This window comes from Larimichthys crocea, chromosome I, assembly GCF_000972845.2.
Source record: "Larimichthys crocea isolate SSNF chromosome I, L_crocea_2.0, whole genome shotgun sequence".
In the NCBI taxonomy this organism is placed as follows: domain Eukaryota; kingdom Metazoa; phylum Chordata; class Actinopteri; family Sciaenidae; genus Larimichthys; species Larimichthys crocea.
Window position 1 is genome coordinate 16,474,627 of NC_040011.1, and position 20,137 is coordinate 16,494,763.

The window sequence follows — 20,137 nt, forward strand, 5'->3', positions numbered from 1 at the left end:
ATGCAGCACAGTGATTTCTACGATAACAGTGTTGACTGCCACAGTTAGACAGTGGAAGACAGACAGAGACAATGAGATACAATTAGACAGATATACCTGGAAAAAGAAATAGTGACGGATGAATAAAGACAGGTATACAAGACAGACAGAGACCAAATCACCAGACACCAAATACCTCCTGTTTACTGTCAACTGGTGACCCAGCCTCCTCCTTAACGCCAGCAAGAGTTAGAAAAAAGAAAAAGCATGTTAGCAACAGAGGGAAAGTTTGCATCTCTTGGCATAATGAGTAAGGGTTAAAAACTGTAAAGCTGTGAGCGGGATTTATGAGCAGTGCAGTGTAAGCATATAAGCCTGAGTGAATAGGAGTGAAAGGAGAAGAGTTAGTAAAAGCTAAATCCACTAAAGCCACCACAGCGTTATGCCCCTGATAGATAAGCCTGAATTGGCTTGAGCAACTTGTACTGCACCTATCAACACCCCTTCAGTCCATGCCATGTCCCTGCACCAAGGCTGGAGTTGTCTTCCAGTGGACTAAAGCTCTATTTATATTTGATCCTTCCATAATTCTTACAGGAAAATAAAAAATACATTTTAGCACAATGGAATTTCATAAAAAGGCTGTCAGGGAATCTTTACTACCATGATCTCTTTTTTTCTGCTTGGAGTGATGTTGCCATCATAGTCTTTGTCCTCCTGGCCCTGCCCTTGATCCTCCTCGTCCTGCTCTAGACTGGGCTCCAGCTCGGTCTCCTGCTCGTCCACAGAGGGGCTGTGGAGGCGCCGCTGTTCACTGATGCTGCGGTGGGACAGGCCATCGTGGTTCTCGCACATGGCTGATACCGGCCGTGAGAACTCTGCTGGTAACAAGAGTTGAATTATTATTGCAGACTTGGAGTCACTCCAACTGATATATGAAAATTGATTTTTGATGATTTTTGCATATTCTTTATTGTTAAATAGCAAAACCAGTGACCCCTCATTAAAAACAGATATTACTACTACCTAAGGATCAGTATTGGGGATCATATCGGCTTTGTACTAGTACATGTGAACTGAAATTAGAAGAGGCACACCGGTGTGACCTGTCATCTGAGTTCCAGATTGGCAAAATACACAAACCTGCAAAGCACAAACATGGCAAGAGGCAGGTTATATCAGCTGTTGTGAATTTATGTTATTTCCATAAGTAACCTGATGGCATGCCAAACTTAAACTTGGCTGTTGTATGGTTTGTTTGTCTGTGCTCAGCCAAGACCCATTTGTTAGGAAATACATTCCACTGTTAGGAAACAGGACCTTCAGTATTTGAATTAAGACTCTCGTGAAAAAACAGGTGTGCCAAAGTAAGGCTACAGTTATTATTTCAATGTGTCAGATACATACCAAATGTTAAATGACTCAGGATTGTGGCCAAACAAAAACTTGGCACATCCCTGATAACTATTATTGTACGATGCACCAGCGTTTGTTCGAAACAGAGGCAAACAAGTGTGAAGTTCACTTAATTGCTTTCATGCGGAGATTAAGGCGAGAAGATCAATACCACTCTTAAATCTTTTTTTTTTTTTTACCTTTGGACCGACACAAGCTAAATGCTTTTTTTTTACTTTTCCTTTTGAAGTTTGTCTTAAAGCTGCAAATATGGAACTGAATAGTTAAAAAATCTCTTTAGACCTTCTATAAATCAACTGGGGAACTATTTTGGCTCTTACCTCCATCCAAACTCCTAGACAACAGGTACCTCTTGCTGGTTGAACGCTCAAAATGTGGAGCAGGCCGATCTATGAGAGCGCTGGCCTGTCTGGTTTGAGCCTGTGTCCTTCCACTGTATCGAAACTTTGAACCCATCACCAAGAAGCCCTTAGGAGGAGGCTCTGGAGACACCAGCCTGCAGAAAACAAACACGAGAATTAGGGAACAACCTTGACCATACCTAAGCAAAAAAAAAAAAAGTAATATGAGCTGTAGAGAAGCTCCTGCATGTTTCACAAAGCAGTGTAGAGATGATGTAAGTGCACCTGATGAAGTTGTACACATTAAAATGTTTTGTTTGCATCGACAGGAACTGAGTGGGAACCTTCCAGAAGAGCAATTCTTACCGGAAGAAAGTGTGATGCTCGATGCAGACCTTCCACAGCTTCTTGGCAGCTCTGTGGTTAGGAAGCTTGAAGCCGATCGTACTTTCAAACTGCTCATACTGGAGGCGCCATAGGACAAGGACACAGAGAGAAATGTGAAGAGAGGTGTGGGGAATGCAGCATCAGGTGTGTTTGTTTTGTGGTGTAGTGTAAAGGCAACCTAATACATTCATAAAATATTCAGCACATTTACTACATCTCATACTTGTATGAACACTAAACCCAATCAATAAAGCAGTGTTCACTTTGTGCTAGCACAAACACGACTACTCCATAAGCAAACACACATCGAGGAACATTGATTTTGCAGAGTGGACAGAAAAGAGCAGATCAAGGGTGAGAAAGAATAATATCCAATGTTCAGACACTGGTGGCAAAAGGGAGGAAAACTATTTCATGGCTCTATATTTACACTCTTTATCCCTCTATTCTGGCTGTGGCTGCAGCTGCAGCAGCTCTGCTGAAGGGGCTCTTTATTTGGTTCAACCACAGGCTCACTGTGTGGCTCTGTCACTTGACTGAGTCTGGCCCAGACAGCCTGTCACACTGTGGCTCAGCATGGAGGATAAGCTGCAGCGCCGCACAGCACAATGAGGAGGGCCAGAATATAGTCCCTGACCATGCAGAGGAGCAAAACTGGAGGTATAAAGTAGAGGATTTTACAGCCCTCTGCTCAGCACAACTGACCACCCAATCAATTCTGCAATGGATTTCAGCAGAAGCAGCTGTGACAGGACATCAGCTATTACTGCAGTCGAAATCTGGGGTCATAGCTTAAAAGGAATAGTTTGACATTTTGGGGTGATAGGATTATTTGCTTTCTAACTCTAAGAAAATCAGAAGAGGGGGTGAATAATATGATCATTTACAGTATGTATCCTATATAGCTTTATACTTATTGGACAGACACGGCAGTGGTGTCTATCTTCTCTACATGTGTCTAAATCGACACAAGAATATGTATTTGCTAAAATATAAAATTATTACTTTAAAGGAATAATCCAACAATTTAATTTTTCATTTCAATAAAGTTGGGGACCTTATGAGAGACACATTTAAGCAGCAGAGGTCCAAATAATGACTTTTAGCGCGTTATCCAGCAAAAACACTAGAGTGACTACATTCCCCATGCTGCAACTCCTAGAATCTATTCCTTTCAAACTTAACAACCACATTTTATAACACAGACTTTCTGTTTAAATTTGCAGTGCTCAGGCCCAGATAACCTGGATGGTATCACTATGACATCATCAGGGTTATTTTCTCAACTCCTTCAAAGCTAGAGAAGACATGACATAACAGTTTGTTTGTTTTTTTTCGAGTAGCGCTAACCGTGACCAACTAATCATGCTGCATACCTCTCCGGGTCGTATCTTGATGTAAAAGTTGCTCCTCTTGTAGGAGATTTTGAGGATCTTTGGCCATGCAAAGCGGTTGATCCTCAACCTGTCACGGTAAATCAGCAGGCCATTGGCGCATACACCCAACATTATGTCAATCCCTTCAGAATCCTGCAGTGAGCAAGGGACAGCAGAGAGGCAGGAATTATTAAAGAGCACCCACTTTCATGCAAATTTAAATAACTGTGAAAAACAGCCAACCTTAGCGTGATGGAGGTCCACCCCATACATGGACAGTTTCTTCGCATTCTCCAAGAAGTTAATTTCGGCCTCTGCTGGAGTCATCCCCCTGTGGGCAGAGCAACGGTAATATGTGTAAGCAACAACAGCAGGCCATCTTAAATAATAAACCCATAATCTTGCACAGTGGGGGCGGAATTATCTTTGTAATATCCCAGATATCTTCAACTCTACATTCCTCTCATCCATCCCCCCCAAGCATTACATTTAGGCAAAATGCCAATTCAGAGCATGGTGAAGACCTAATGAGAAAGTGTTCTTGCATTGGCGAGACTCGCACTGTGTACATGTCAATGACAGATGGTGCGGTAATATGACGGCATCTATCAGCCATATGCATGATGAGGTGTTTCGACACAACAGAAACTCATCAGCTGATGATAGATTTATGGATGAGCGTAAACCTAATTAAAAAAAAAAAACGTGTCCAGTACTTGTAGTTTCGATGGAGCTCCATCACCCTCTCCTCCAGCTCGCGAGTCTGATTGGGGGCAAAGCGGAAATCGCTGACGTAGTCAGAGCCGTGATCTTCGTGGTCGTAGTCACCAAGCTCAGCTTGAACGGTGTAGGAGCCCAAAAGGGCGTGAGTGACGAATGAGCACGGAAGTCGACCTGACAGCATGTCATCCCTCAGCTGCAGACACAGGTAGTATCTGTCAGACAAGACAAAAGGGGAGGAGACAAGGGAGTTGGCAGTCAAACAAGCATGAGCCAAGACATGCTCCAACAAGTATTCAACATAGTTAATCCATGGCTGTTAGTAGCATTCCTGGTCTAATCCTCCAAAAAGAGAGAAGGATTTGGTTTGCTTTGACAGCAGAGCAAATATGCCATGTAAATTGTTACAATACTTTGATGTAAACACTCATCTTGAGGAAAAGAAAAGAAATCACCTGCAGAACTGACATGTGTAAGCAATTTCTCCTCTGATTAAGTCTGAAGAGTGTCTGACAGCACAGCCAGAGGAGTTACAAAGATTGACATCGCAGGAGTGTGTGTGTGTGGGTGTAGTTGTACCTGGTAATATCTTCAGTGAGCTGGGAAGGGTCTGGAGGGTAGAACTTGACAGCAAAGGCAAAATGCCATGGAGAGTCTGGGGGAAAATTACAATGAGAGATGGAAAGTTAGCTATCATGTCTGTCTCCGGAAAATTGGACGAAATTATAAATACAAATCTAAGAGATTAACACAGTGTCAGTTTAAATGCAGACAAATCTAATTTCATGTCTTCACTATCTTAATATTAAAACATTTATCATCTCATTTCCTTGGAAAAAGACACTCACTGCGCATCTGCTTCTTGATCTCCTTGGAGGGGTCCAACCAGTTCTGAAAGACAGAAGGCAGAATTCACACAGGGCAGACTGAAAACACAGCTAATGCACACCCCGGTGTCACATTTTGCGCTAATTGCCGCCAGTGTTCCTAATGAAAGCCTTTCCATATGGTTAAATAAAGAGACTGAGCCCTCCACTGCTGAGCCGCACAAATGTGCAGAGAACAGATTTAATTCAAGCATCTGTTTCTTCATTGTGTTGCAAAATGACTGCCAGCTAGTTACCTATCTGATCTCATCACATCCCACCACGTAGTGAACAGATTAGCCTATAGGGCCAACATTTCTGATTGGGTTTCTAGAGTGTCTCATCAGTGGTGCAGTGCACACTGACTGTTGAACACACGGATGGCAGTAGAGAGACTAATGAGATATACTTCCCTCAAGTGCTCTTACCCTGCTAAAACTGAAAGAACTTTTTGTTGGTGTTGTGGGTTTGCAGTGATCAATGGACTTTCCCATTGCATCTTCCTATCACATTACTGTTTCCCTTGTAGTCTTCCATCTCTAATGTATGTTTCCTCAAAAATAACAACCCTTCCAATTACAGTAAAGTGGCAACAGAATTTTTCTTTCCTGAAACTCTTGTTATTATATATATATATCTATATCTTCTATATAATATATATATATCTATATATATATATATATTACAGTTACTGTGTATAAGTGTGTGAACTTTGTTGTGAGACCAACATGGATCAGCTTGCCTCCTTCGTCACAGTCATCTTTTAAATCTTGTAGAGGTAGTCTTTAGTCAAAATGTGCCTCTTTAGTGTGCCATACTTTTAACTTTATACTTTTTCTTTTCATTGCTCTGCCTGTTTCTCTAGCACTAAATGTTGTGTTTTACACTTTTAGATCTTAACCTGTGTGGCCTTCTGTTGGGTCCGCTGCTCAGTTGTAATCTCTTTTTAAAGCAGAAATATAAATGATAAAGTTATTATTATTATAACATTTATAAATATAGAAAATACTACGATTGAAAACAGTTAGTTGAGAGTAGGAGAAGTCGAAACACATTGTTCTCCTCGAGAGCAGGTGAAGTTGTACCAATGTTGCATCCTACATTGCATCATGCTTGTTTTGTTTTAAGAATGCCCATAAAATATTATCGATGGAAAAATGTCATTTTAGTTTTGTCACCACTACATTAGACCAAAAAATCTGAATTCAAATGTGGCTTGATATCTATATTAACAAAAACAGTGACTGCATGGATTAACAAGACTATGACTCTGCAGTCACGCTAACAGCTCTTACTGCCGTGCATTGAGCTAAATGCTAATGCTAGCTTGACAACATGCTCAGAATGAGAATGCTAATTAGGTATAATGTTCGCCATCTCAGTTCAGTGCATTAGCATGGTAAAAAAAGATTATTATCATCCAAACAGACATAAAGTATTGGACAAGAAATCTAAATCAAAATTTTGACCTGGCACTGGATAAAAAGTTCATAACTGCTATAACTTATTGTGAGGGGGAAATGAAAGATTAAATTAATTAATGAAATTTAATTGCAATTAATTTAATATTTGTTGTGACATTTCAAAACCACACGTAAACCTTGAAGTCAGGGGATCACCAAAGTCATTAGGTTATAATTTCTAAAATCTGCACCAGTCCATCTTGTATAAATTGACATATTTCCCAGAATAAGTGAACATTCTGAGCTGTGAACAGCACTGAAAATAAAGGTCAAGGGATCACCAAAGTCTGTCCCAAATCTCATGGCAATCCGTTCAACAGTCTGGTCCATAGTACTGGACAGACTGTTGGATGGATTGCCAGTAAAACTAAAGATAGTCTTTAAAAAAAGTACAAGCAGACAAGGAAATCTACTCAGTTACAGTAATGTAACAGTACAGTAATGAAATGTCCTAATATAATTTGTTACTGTGATACTTGTGCTAACAAACACAATCACATGAACAGGTGTTTGCTGCATGCAACATATTTCTATGCTGCGTGTGTGCGTCTGTGGTGCATAATGATCCTCACTAACCAGAATACCACACAGCAGCTGCTTATTAATGCTGACCGTCTTTTTGGCAGCTGCTGTCACATCAGTCAGAGTGGAATCAGGAGCATGAAAGGATGCAATCCTGTGGCCATGTTGGGAAAACTACAAGCATCTCTGGCAAAAACTGCGGCTTCACGTACACACACACACACACACACACACACACAATGATATACACTGGCACAAACACACATACTCACAGTGTTTAATCAGGCTGCTAAAGACTTTAATGAGCCGCGGGCATTTATCGTCCTCCTGAATCTATCTTATATCAGCCAAGGCCAAAGAGCACTCAATTAGTAAGGTGTTCTCTGATGCTTTGCTTTTCTCTGCACAAAAAGCAGGACAGACTTTTAATCGCTGGCTGTTAGAGACTTTGCTCTTGCTCTTGCAACCTTACTTCATAAAGAAATCACAAGGGATAAATTTTCTCCCAAAGGGTGGAGATTAATTCCTTGTACTCCCCCTGAGACAGAAAGAGCATCTAAAGTGACATTTCAATTCGCTGGATTATTTGGTCTCCCAATCAGTGATAACCCCAGACAGTAGACTCGAGCTGCGCTCTGATAAGCTTGTCTTTGATGAGCCTGTCATATTGATCCCAGCCGTAGCCTTACCTACACTAAGAGGAAAATATTTTAACTTCAAGACTGCTCGATCCATAGGCTGTCAGACACGCATCAAGTCCCAACATGTGAGCTGACAAAGCATGCACAAAGTTGATAATGGTGACAGAGGCTGTGTTCCAGATATTAAAAAGACCTAGTCTTGTCATCTTTTCTATCTTCAAAACACAGTGGGTTCCTCTGTAGCTGCCCTCAGGGGTGATTGCATCAATCTGACAAAGAGCTCTCATGTGAGCCGACAGCTAGGACCCATTAGTTCACTGTCAGTTACATCATTATAATAAGCCTGGTCTGTGCACCCTAACAAGTCAACAAACATCAGAGGGAAACATATTCAGACCTCCTTGAAAAGTCAAAATGATCACTGAGCTGATTGAAGGTTAATGTGTGTACACATTAATCAGCACAACTAATTAAACCTCAAAGGACAGAACCAATGAACTGTGTAACAGTGTTTATGGCAAAATAAAGTGAAAATAAATTAGTTTGTGCCCACCTTGAGATAACTGTCTGATATTCCATGAAAAACTGTCAATACCTTTCTTATTGGACTATTTCTTCAATGGGAAGTAGTTCCAAAGAGTAATTATGACTTCTTTCACGTCTTCCACTCCGCATGGATGTTGTCCATTGATGTTTCACCTCACGATATCTGAATGAAAATGGGTTCTATGGGAAACCCAGTCTTTACAGTAATCATGTCCACCTCTCATGATAGTCCCATGCAGCTTTGTGACAAAAGCCATGCAGATTTCTGCATGCAGTATAAATGTGTATTTCAAAAGTTTGCCTACCGGGGTCTAAATTCCCCTAAGTATTGGATTTGCATAAATTTGGTATTACTGGAAAGCTGAGACTCTTGTTGATTCAATGAGTCCATCTGTATTCATGTGTGATAATGTTAATCCCACGTACCTGGGACACTGGCTAGTGAATATAGCATTTAGCAGAACAAGGTCCTCTTAGTAGATGGTGGAATGTCATGTCAAAGCAAAGTGAGTTACATTATGAGGTGGACAGAAATATGACTCCAAAATAATAGCTACTGTAATATTGTGCCTATTGGTTGTGTAAATAGGCAGTTTGCTAACAGTGGTACTATGTCATGTTTAAAATACAATTTTTCACAAATAACAGTCCCTAAGGTTGACATCTCTTGCATTTAGCTATAGGTTAACTGGGAAAATCCACCAGGCCTGTTGCGTGAGCGTCACGTTTGGTTCGTCCTGCACGTGACTTTAAACCCCACTTTGTTTACTTGCTCAGATTTGGACATTTTCACGGTGTATGTTCTTCTAAACATGCTCCTACATGGGTAAATATGTTACGTAGTTAATTAGTTTTGCTTTTGTCTGTTTTTATGACCGGCAGTTTGCACCGGGTATTTTATTTTGAGAATCTGGTGGATTTTCAAAATCGAGATGGTCTGTGTAAATTAACGTACGGTGGCCGGGAACCCTCAATGCTGCAAATAAAAGAAACGCAGCAAACAAAAAGAAACAGCGCTACAAATATAAGAAACGATGTAAACAAAAAGAAGCGCCGCTGCAAATAAAAAACAAACGCCGCTGCAAATAAAAAACAAACGCCGCTGCAAATAAAAGAAAGAAACGCCTCTGCAAATAAAAGAAAGAAACGCCGCTGCAAATAAAAGCAACTTCACAACGGAAGTGAATTACCGGGGACTATTTTTGCCGGTGCACCTGTAGTTTTTTATGTGAGCGAAGAAAAAGAAGAAGAAGAAGTACAGAAGCGTATTGCATTCACTTGAAAAAAATAAATTAGACACCCGATCTCGTAATTACGAGATAAGGAAAGGTGCCTTATGGCTACTGGTAAAGTTAGAAAGATATTGGCACTTCTGAGATGAGTAACTCTTAATTGAAACGTTGTTAAAACACAAAACGCATATTTTCAACCTAATGTTCATCACAACGAGCTACAACCTAATGTTCATCACAACAAACCATCCTCGGAGCCACACCAACAACATTAGTGTTTACTAAGACTTTTCATAATTTTCTGGGAATTTTATTAGGAATATTAATCAATAACTTTAATAGATACAGTACTGCGGTAACGCTATCTACACTTTAAAATCTAGTGCCCGACTACATCAGTTTGTACGGTAAAGTACAAACCGGTAGTACAGTAAAAGAACTTGAAAATCACCCCAGAAGTAGCTGGGAACATGTAGAATAAGAATCAGGTGGAGTTGTCAGAAAACAATTTTATTTGTTTATTTAATGACTTTTCTAAATCTGCATATGTATCTTAGAAAAGAGATTATTATTTGATTTCTGAGTTTCCGAGGTGTACATGAAGGCACCATGAAGACGCTTTACCGTACAAACTGATTAGTCGGGCACTAGATTTTAAAGTGTAGATAGCGTTACCGCAGTATCGTATCATATAAAGTTATTGATTAATATTCCTAATAAAAATTCCCAGAAACTATGAAAAGTCTTAGTAAACACTAATGTGTTGGTTGGTGCTCCGAGGATGGTTTGTTGTGATGAACATTAGGTTGTAGCTTGTTGTCTGTCTTACTATGGTTGAAAATATGCGTTTTGGTGTTTAACAACGTTTCAATTAAGAGTTACTGATCTCAGAAGTGCCAATATCTTTCTAACTTTACCAAGTAGCCAATAAGGCACCTTCTTACTCAGGAATTACGAGATCAGGTGTCTAATTTATTTTTTTCAAGTGAATGCAATACGCTTCTGTACTTCTTCTTCTTCTTTTTCTTCGCTCACATAAAAAACTACAGGTGCACCGGCAAAAATAGTCCCCGGTAATTCACTTCCGTTGTGAAGTTGCTTTTATTTGCAGCGGCGTTTCTTTTTTATTTGCAGAGGCGTTTCTTTTTTATTTGCAGAGGCGTTTCTTTCTTTTATTTGCAGCGGCGTTTGTTTTTTATTTGCAGCGGCGTTTGTTTTTTATTTGCAGCGGCGTTTCTTTTTGTTTACAGCGTTTCTTACACGGGACTCACACCGAACGCGGAACGGAAGCGGAACGGAAGCAGAACAGTACTTTGCCCGGCGCCAACTCACACCAGACGCGGATCAGCCGCGGAACGGCAGCGGAGCGAGCCGGCCGTATTCACGCGAGATCACGAGATCACGCGAGAATCCTGGACATACCCGAGACCCCGCGATAAACAGTGTATAAAGAAAACAACAACAACAAACAGCTGACTTTGCTTCTCCGACGTGGAGGAGATTATAAAAAGCATCTGTTGTGTCATAAAGGATTGTGTGTTGTTCCACTTCAACAATTAGTCTCTCGTTGAGACCCTTTGATCGATCTTTGATCACCTGGTGTCACGGGTCGTGACGTAACGTTGATGTGAAGTTGTAAAAAGCTACATGAACTGAGTATTGTGTTTTATTTTGAAAGGGGGCGGAAGTTTATTACGTTGATTCGGTGTCGGATTTCCTGTCTGGTGCGCAGTGCTCTGTTGAAATTTACACGGTTCAGCCGCGGCTCGCGGAAGAAATAGAAACCTTGCGGAAAGCTCGCGCCGTGGCGCGGAGAGCCGCTTCTGGGACGCTTCTGATCCGCGTCTGTTCCGCGCCCGGTGTGAGTGCTCTCATTGACTAGACTGGATTCTATTTGTTACGGTGACCGCGGCGGTGCCGTTCCGCTTCCGTTCTGCTTCCGTTCCGCGTTCGGTGTGAGTTGGCCTTTATATTTGTAGCGCTGTTTCTTTTTGTTTGCTGCGTTTCTTTTATTTGCAGCATTGAGGGTTCCCGGCCACCGTATTAACGCGTACTGCTCGCGTCAAAAATAGAACAGACGCGTAATTCACACGTAGCCGAGCGTCAAGACGGACCACAACGGAGCCGGTGGGGTTTGACACATTGACTAGAATGGCTGTGTATTACTCGCAATGACTCAACGCTGACGCAACACACCACGGAAGGGCCCGGTGGATTTTGGGGGTAAGATTAAGCTAGGATGCTAGTCTGCTTACATGATGTGCCATGGTTATGAAAGAAAGACGGAATGGACCGAAGTCATTCTGACCAAACCTCTTCTACTATTCAAAGTTTTCTGATAAACAATGGCTCTTGACTTCAGTCAATAGTAAGTTTAACTCCAGTGAGATTATGTATGGATCCAGAGTCGCTCATCTATAAGAAATATTTGTATAGCTAAATTTTATACATATATCTTGCAAAGACTAGATGAGTTATTGTCTCTTTTTTCCAACCATACACATTTTTCAATCGCCCGTTGTTCAGGTCTACACAGAGCATGGAAATTTCCAGTTTCCATTCATCTTTGAATGATGGATAATGCACCCCTGAGAGAGCCAACCAAGCCAACAAGTGAGAGGAATACAAATTGCTCTATGAGCAATGTGCTTATGCACTGAAACATCCCATGGGGTTAGTGTGGCACAAAATTCACTGACCTTCTGGGTGTCTGTGTCGGCAAAGGTCAGACCAAAGTAGTCCTTCTCCAGCAAGTTGAGGTGCTCACACACCATGTCCATCAGGGTCTGTCCTTTGGAGTGTTTCTGTAAAAGACAAACATAGAGGACAAAGCAGTGGCAAAAAGGTCAACAACAATGTGGAAGAAAGCAAAATAAAGATTCTTTAGTACATCTTTGAAATATCATATGTGTCTACCACTGGTATAGACCAGTTTTATAGAAAAAACTTGGCTAGCCAATATCAGACCCCATTAGACAGCTGTGCTTGTAAAGATTGATTTCCTGCTCTATGGTTCCGCACACAATAAAATGGCTCAGCTATTTGGTGTTGTGTCACAGTGTGTGTGCATCAAACACTTGACAGTGAAAATGGACTGTGAATTGCTAGGGAAGATTGGTCTAAGTAGTGGTTTCATCTACAACTGACAGAGGTCAAGGTGAGCATTTCAGGAACATTTCTGTTCACAATCAGTTGACAAGTTGTTGTTTTTTTTATTGAAGGAGAAGATGTTTTAACTATGTCCATTGTTGATACCTAGTGCCATGCTAGCAGCCATGAAAAGCTGTATTTGGACCTAAATGCTGATGTCAGTGTGTTGATATGCTCATAGTGGCAATGCTAATGTTTAGCAGGTAATGAACATACAATGGATGATGATGAAAATGTCATTGTTTTTGTAGATATTTGGTGACACCAAAGTCTCTGAAGTTGGTTGTGTCTAGATGGTAACCCTATATTTGTGAAACTCTCAAGAAATTTGTAGCCATTGTTTTTTGTCTCCGTGACCCTGATGAGGATAAATGGTTAGAGATAATAGATGGATTTGGTGCATGGTTTCTTTCACTGAAACCCAAACCCCAAACTCTAACGTTGACTTATTTGAACTCAAATCACTTTTTTTCCCTAAACCTAACTACACTGTTTTGTTGTTAAACCAAAACAAGGGAGGTTTGAGTTCTGATATCTGATATCTAAAAAGCAGAATAGCACTAAGCACTTTAAGTGATTTAATTCCCTTGAGCATTGACTGCTTTGTAATTGAATTAACATGGATGGGCTCTCTCTGTGATCACTCATTTAATATGTCAATGTAGTCGATCTCAAAGCACAGCTGCTGTCATCACCTATATTTTTGTTCAATTTTTCAAACAATTTAGTGTTCATGCAACAATGCTTTTATCTGCAGTGCAACAGCTCGGTAATGACTGCTGGTGAAGGTAGTATTCATGAGCTGTTCACACGACTTCTGAGTCTGACGAGAGAAATAGAAATCTATGTAAATTTGGAGTAGCTAGCGGAGGCACTTGTGCTGATTAACAGTGATCATCATCAACACGCACAGACATGCCACTTCAACCACAAATATCTCAAGTAAACGCACAGTAGAGACATTTTAGATTTTATTTTCTATGACAATTTAGTTACCTAATATCACAAGGAGAAAACACAATCAGCTATCATCTCTCCTATCGTCAGCTGACTTGGTTGCCAATTGGCTCATGTCAAATATAGAACAAGGAAGAAGCATGTTAATGTATCTAACTCTGAGCAACACATCCAAAGTGTTATACTCACACATACACATGGTGCCTCCTCCCCTGGGACCTACTTTGTGAGGTGAGGGAGATGGAGCAAGCAGTTGCCAGGGAAACAGATGCACTATTATCCCCCTGCTGTCATGTTTCTTAATATCCCAAGGCTAGGACTTGAAACAGAGTTTTGCCTTTGCCTCATTATGGGTGAAAGGATGGTGGAGAACTTGAGAAGTGCTTAGAAGCTCCAATCACGTTAGTCAGTATAGGCCCCCAACGGCAGCATTGTCAACGTGAAGCAAGATGATGCTGTATGACACGAACAGCAGCCAGCAAAATAAAACAAACAACTCAGCATGTGGAGTCTTAATAAGCCATGGCTGAAGTGATCCAGTCTATTGTGTCTCAGCTCTGGAACAATTAAGTATTCGACTGTACAATAATGATTTCAGCGTTGCCACCTGAACGCACACCTATGACAGAATCTTGGCAGAGTAGAAAGACAACTAAACAGCATAAAACACTCAATTTCACCCAAAATAGCTCTGCTCTCATGTCGGTCCGGCCTGGCTTGACCATGCATAGTCAAGCAGATTACACCCTAGTGAGCAGAGGGGGAGACTGGGGTGAGGGAAGTGGCTAAGGGTGTGGCGCCTCCTATCCAGCCTGAGGACCATGTGGGAAGCGCAGCCATGCATCCATGACAAGAGACTTAATTAACCCATGAATGCGGCACCTCCTCCGGGGAGAACGCTGCCAAAGTGTGGCCTGCATCTTGGCAACATTGTTATTAGAAACCCCTGGAAGCATGACGGTGGTTCGGATATTCCACCCCACCGATTAAAAACAGGAAGCAAGAGCAAACCTGCCAATGAGGTCAGAGGCTCTCACCAAACTAAATTTTTTTTTTTAAAGCATGTCTGACAAGAGGCTGCTCTCTACAGCTTCCTCCTCACCAGCAGTGCTGTTAAGGCGGGCAAATATTCGGGAAGAACACTTAAGACACAAAAGCTTTCATAACCATAATGTAAACCATTGTGGTAAGGAAAAGGCCCAAAGGTATTTTGAATGTTTTTACAGTGCTGAGGTTCATGCAGGCGTAGCATTCCTGATATTCTTACCTCACACATAAAAGCACCCTGCCCCCAACACCACAACACACACACACACACACACAAGTTTTATGCACTTGTGCATAAGTATCCTAAGGCGTGGCTCATAATAACATTGCCCTTCTATTTTCTCCTTGGCTGCACCTGGCCTGCAACCATGTAATAACTATAGATTTCCTAACACCTTGTCAGTGACCTGTGCTGAAGGCTTTTATTGGACAAAAGTGACATGCAGTGACCCTCAGTAGTTTTTCTTTTTACATAATAGTGCCAGTATACAACCAGTATTTGAACCTTAACCTGGGGAATATAAACATGTTTTTAAGGATTACTTTTGATATTTTGGACTTATTTTCCCATGTTTTTGTGTCAAAGTGAAGAATGGGGACAAGTTTTGAATATGAATATTGAGGGAGAACGCTGCAGCCAACAGCTGGAAAACTGGCTCCTTGCGGGTAATTGCACACATTCCCATATCTGTCCATTAAAAGTGCTTATTGTGCCATTGACGGGCTCCGATTGTTACCCTTTTTGAGATCAATAATAACTGACCCTGGTGATGTTATCTCAGATTTTGGATTGGGATATTTAAACACAAAGTCTATGGGAGGTGAACGAATTGTGAACGATGAGTCATTTACCTTGAAGGCTCTAATGAAAGACAGTACTGCGGTGTATTCATGTAATATTAATGTAAAATGTAGCTTGAGCCACACTAGAGACTAAATCTGGGATATTTCTGCCTCTGCTGCTTAGACTTCATTCATCTTTTAATCTCTCGCTATATATAATCCTAATAATATAAGTGGAGTCTCCATTGGTTGCCTGGCAACCTCACAGTGACGACAAAACTCCAGGAAGTCACTGCAAGACTTTAGGAAGTCAAAGTATTCTCTTTTTGGTGACTAAATCGAACTATAATGGTGGCAGAAAACATTCATGCGAATAATTCTCAGATTGGCACCAGCAAACACTGTTTACCCCGCCGTTCTCGTGAGCATGCACAATCTCCAATGCTGCAGTGGACAGAAAACTTGCTGAAGAAATGCACAGGCAGGGTACTGAACTGTGACACAGGCTGGCTGCTACCAACTGGACCAGACAGAGGACTTAGATTTAACTGAGCCATCTCAGGTACGCAGGCAGCGGTGCCAGACAGACACATCATGCCCCAGATCTGGATGTCTGAATAGATTCTCAGTGAGTGGAATCAAAAGTTAAGCCCAAGAAATAGCTTAAAATGTTGCTGCAAGATCGTCTCCACAAGTAATTGGATATGAGTTCATCCACCACAATACTGTGAAAGGCATTTTAGAAGGAAAGATAGACCTATTTTGCCAGAGTTTATGCTGCCACTGCTAGTCATAAAAGCTCCAAAATTTCGGCTTCTTTCCGTGCTCTCATCTAAGGCAATGGGCTTACATCAATCTCTTTCCTCCTCTCTTATGTATGCCTTCAGTTTCCTTCCCCAGCAAGCGGGAAATGTCCTTTTTCACACTGCTGGAGTATTGACAATAGATATCTTGTGTGGAATGAAGACTTTCATACTACCCCCCCTTTTTTTTATGCATCGTTTTTTTCTTTTTTTTTCTTTTGCCACTGTGTGTGTTATAGAAATGTGTAACATTGCTTTGGCTTCGCCCCCCTGGTGTGTGCTCAGTGTGGCACTCTCTCTTTTATTCTCTTTGCTCTGTGTTTTATCCGCTCAGTGCAGCATTGTACAACACACAACACGACAACAGAGGGAAATAACAACAAAGGAAATAAAGAACCGTGCTTTTCAACGGTTTGCTCAAAGCATGTTAAGGCTAATTCTAAAAAACATGTTGCCACAAAGTGATTTTCCTCATGCATACCTCAATTTCTCCTTCGAATTCGGCAGTGTCCAGCAGGGTCACTTTGAATGGTGTTGTTTTGAGTCGCTTGGAGCCTTTCTGGGGAGATTTGAGGGTTTTGTTTGGGGACATCTTCTCCGACATGTCATCCGTTTCTTTGTGTTCGTCCAGATGCTTGGAGTTCTGTTCCTTAAAATATTTAAGAAAAGGCAGAGAAATGACACAGGTTTAGATTAAATCTATCATCCCTGATCCCTGAGTTAATATTTGAAAGTTAAAATAAAAAGTTAAGTGCTGTATTAGTATCAGGACAGCGCCTTAAGATTAAGTTCTTTGATTTCAGTGGCCTAATTAGAAGTCAATGGTGTGCAGTCATTATTGTGTCTTACATAGATATTGGATTTTAGGTCCTGTGTGCAATCTGAATAAGTAGTAGTAGAATATTATAATGTAGATCTACCCGAAACTACACTGGCTCCCAGTTGTCACTGAATTACAAGACACAACAGAAACTACAAATAAAATCTAATCACAGTGAGCCATTAGTCTCCCTGTATATAATTTCATATCTTAGACTCTTTGAAACAAAGACTCTGCCTTAAATCAGGCAAACTGCTGCAATATCAAGAAATACTTGAAGTTAATGAATCTAGATGAAATGTCATTGTCATCCTCATTATCTACAAGACCTGAAGGCGTGCTGTAAAGGAGCTAAATATGAACAGATGAATCCTATTTTTTTATCATCTCACTAAAATACAAGCTTTGGAGCCGGTTGCATCATCTCTCCACACATTAGTTTACTTTTAGCGTAGTTTGAAGTTACATTAGATTGCACAGTTTAAAGTGAATAGAAGAAGTAATGTGAAATATAGTCAACATATTTGTCTTGAGACTATATAATATGCTCTTTAGTAATCATGTAAACTGGGAAGATTTAAAATGACATTTCACAAGAATAACGTCAGAAAATGTCGTGCTGCATAAATATTATTTACACTGAAACGATTTCTCTATTAATGAATATATAAATGAAAGAGACTGTAGACTTATGTTTACAAAGAAATGTCCGTTAGGTTTCATGTATCTTTTCGCCCTTTAAAGGTCCAGTGTGTAAGATTTAGCACGCATTCACACAGGATCAGGGATTGCGGCAACTTGGCCTATCTCTCAACCAAAGCACTCTCTCTCTCTCTGTCTGTGTGAATCCATGCTTAGGAGTACACTGATCTAGATATGACCTTGTGCTTTATATGTGAATTCCGCAGCCAGAGTTTTTCCTACACGCTTGGGAGAAGATTGTGAGACGTGGGCAAGTATACATTTGGTTGCAATCTGCAACTTGACCTCGGGGTACCACGAAATCCTACACACTGGACCTTTAAAGTGTTATTTTTGATTTTGGTATTTTAACAGTGTTTACCAAATGGATTCATTTGTTGAAAATAATTATTAAGTTTTAATGGTGCAAAGTGGTTTAGTAAATCACTAGTCCAAAACCAGCTTTCAATTATGAAGAAGGTCTTTACACACAAACTTCATAATAGATTTTGTGCAGGTGCAATCCAGTCCGAGGGAAACTTTAGAAACCCATTTCAGCTCTATAAATTAAAGCTACTAGTTCCTCTATTATTCATTGCCATAGCAGAAATCTATTAGTGCAATTAGCACCACACTGACCTGTTTGGCCATCTTGGTGTCCGTAGCAGAGTCGTGCATGCCTGCTGCTGCTCCCTGCCGTCTGGGAGGACTCCTTTCCCGCGCTCTTCACCTCCGACTCGCAGCCTACCTCTGTCGCTTCAGCAAAGTCGTCAACCTGTGAGGAGACAAGAACACGGCACAAATATTCAAATACTGTCACAGCTGAGTAGAGCCTTGTCTTCAAAATGACATGTCAGAAGCGTTAATGCGTGCTTTCTTTCAGAATCAAAAGAGCCGAGATGACAGCAGGCGCTGCAGCTGGAGACTGTGGAAAATTCAACACACGAATGCATTTACCCCAAAACAATAACGGCACCAGCACCGGGATCACACCTTCATTACAAATTCTGAAAGCTGCAGCTTCTTGATACAACACAATTTCCACAGGAATTATTCACCTTGCCATCAAGGACATTTACTTTAATTATAAATCCCTCACTGAGCCAGATAATAATCATCTATTTCAGCAAGACAAGCTCCAGATGACGATTATATTATTATCCATAGTTCAACAAACTACCTAAAATCCATATCAGGTACAGTAGTATGTATAGTATCGTTCATTTGTCTGATAAACATATTCAGGCATTAAAACTAACCAACAGAAAAATGCACTCAGTATAATGTAACATTGTAGAGTTATGTAGTTTCATTGTGAGTCATCATTCCTCAAGTCTTGTTTTTTTCTTTTGTTCCCCACAGCTTACTTCATCGACTACATTTTCTTGGAGATCAACTGGAATTTGTTGCATGCAATTGCAGGTTCAGATGTGGGCAGGCTGAGCAATAACACCAGCTAGAGAAAAAGTGGAGTGCATTCAGCTTTGTCTGTTAAGAGAGGCGTGTACTGTACAAACAAAGACTCCCCACAGATATTTGAGGAAACTAAATCTCGACTTTTTACAGCTCTGTTCTCATTTCAGTTTGCAATAGCTTGTCATTTTGTTTTGTTTTTTTGTTGTTTTTTTTTGCTGGGAGCTTGACAGTACTCTTGTGTTCGGTAACTATGAAGCTTTAGCTATAAACCGGTTAAGCCTATACCCTAACATAAAGATTAATGACAGGTGAAGTTAGCTAGCAAGCTAAAAGCAAGCTAGCCAGCTAAAGCTAAAAAAAAAAAAAGTCCCCTTACCAGCATCACTGTCTTATTAACACATTGACAAATTCAGAATTTATGGAGGGGTTACTAGCCTGGTTATTTATTAGCAAACTTCCCGGAGTCTGTGCTAATTGCCTGACAACTTTTTGTTCATTAGTGGTCGTGGAAGATGGCTGCCCACCACAAAGAGCTGGGTTCTGCTCAAGGTTTCTGCATTTTAAAAGAAGGTTTTCCTTGCCATCGTTGCCAAGGGCTTGCTCATGGTGGAAACTGTTAAGTCTCTGAGTACCTACTGTATATGTAAAGTGTCATCAAATAACTTTGTTCTTATTCTGTTATGATTTGGCGCTGTATACATAAAACAAAGCCAGGCTCGCTGTTTCCCACTGTTCCAGTCATTCTGCTAAATTTAGTTAACAGGATTCTTGTTGCAGTGTCATATTTAATGACAGATATGAGGTGAAATCAATCTTCTCATCAAACTCTCATTTCCTTTGACAAAACAGATTACACTGTCATAGTCACAATATGTAAAGTAAATTTCTTATGAATGATATGGAGCAAACAGGAATTCTGAACATCTTTAGCCTTAATGTGGCATCATCTATTTAGCAGTTGAGTGTACTATATTTTTTCATTAGCCAGGCT

At 40.7% G+C, this 20,137-nt stretch overlaps 1 protein-coding gene across 8 annotated transcripts in view; it reads right to left on the reverse strand.

Moving 5' to 3' along the window:
- Positions 1 to 20,137, reverse strand: part of LOC104934021 (band 4.1-like protein 1) — a 78,260-nt gene that overhangs the window by 19,063 nt on the left and 39,060 nt on the right. For 6 of the 8 annotated variants that reach the window (XM_019267280.2, XM_019267272.2, XM_019267276.2 and 3 more), the window contains 12 exons: positions 18,370 to 18,505; positions 16,711 to 16,878; positions 12,189 to 12,293; positions 5,068 to 5,110; positions 4,799 to 4,874; positions 4,216 to 4,434; positions 3,743 to 3,830; positions 3,500 to 3,652; positions 2,103 to 2,200; positions 1,716 to 1,891; positions 643 to 860; positions 176 to 211 (listed from right to left, as the gene is read on the reverse strand). In XM_019267280.2, the coding sequence (XP_019122825.1) occupies positions 176 to 211; positions 643 to 860; positions 1,716 to 1,891; positions 2,103 to 2,200; positions 3,500 to 3,652; positions 3,743 to 3,830; positions 4,216 to 4,434; positions 4,799 to 4,874; positions 5,068 to 5,110; positions 12,189 to 12,293; positions 16,711 to 16,878; positions 18,370 to 18,408 (1,419 nt within the window). In that variant the 5' untranslated portion in view covers positions 18,409 to 18,505. The remainder of the gene's footprint in view (positions 1 to 175; positions 212 to 642; positions 861 to 1,715; positions 1,892 to 2,102; positions 2,201 to 3,499; positions 3,653 to 3,742; positions 3,831 to 4,215; positions 4,435 to 4,798; positions 4,875 to 5,067; positions 5,111 to 12,188; positions 12,294 to 16,710; positions 16,879 to 18,369; positions 18,506 to 20,137) is intronic. The other 2 variants (XM_019267275.2, XM_019267277.2) reach the window with 2 other exon arrangements.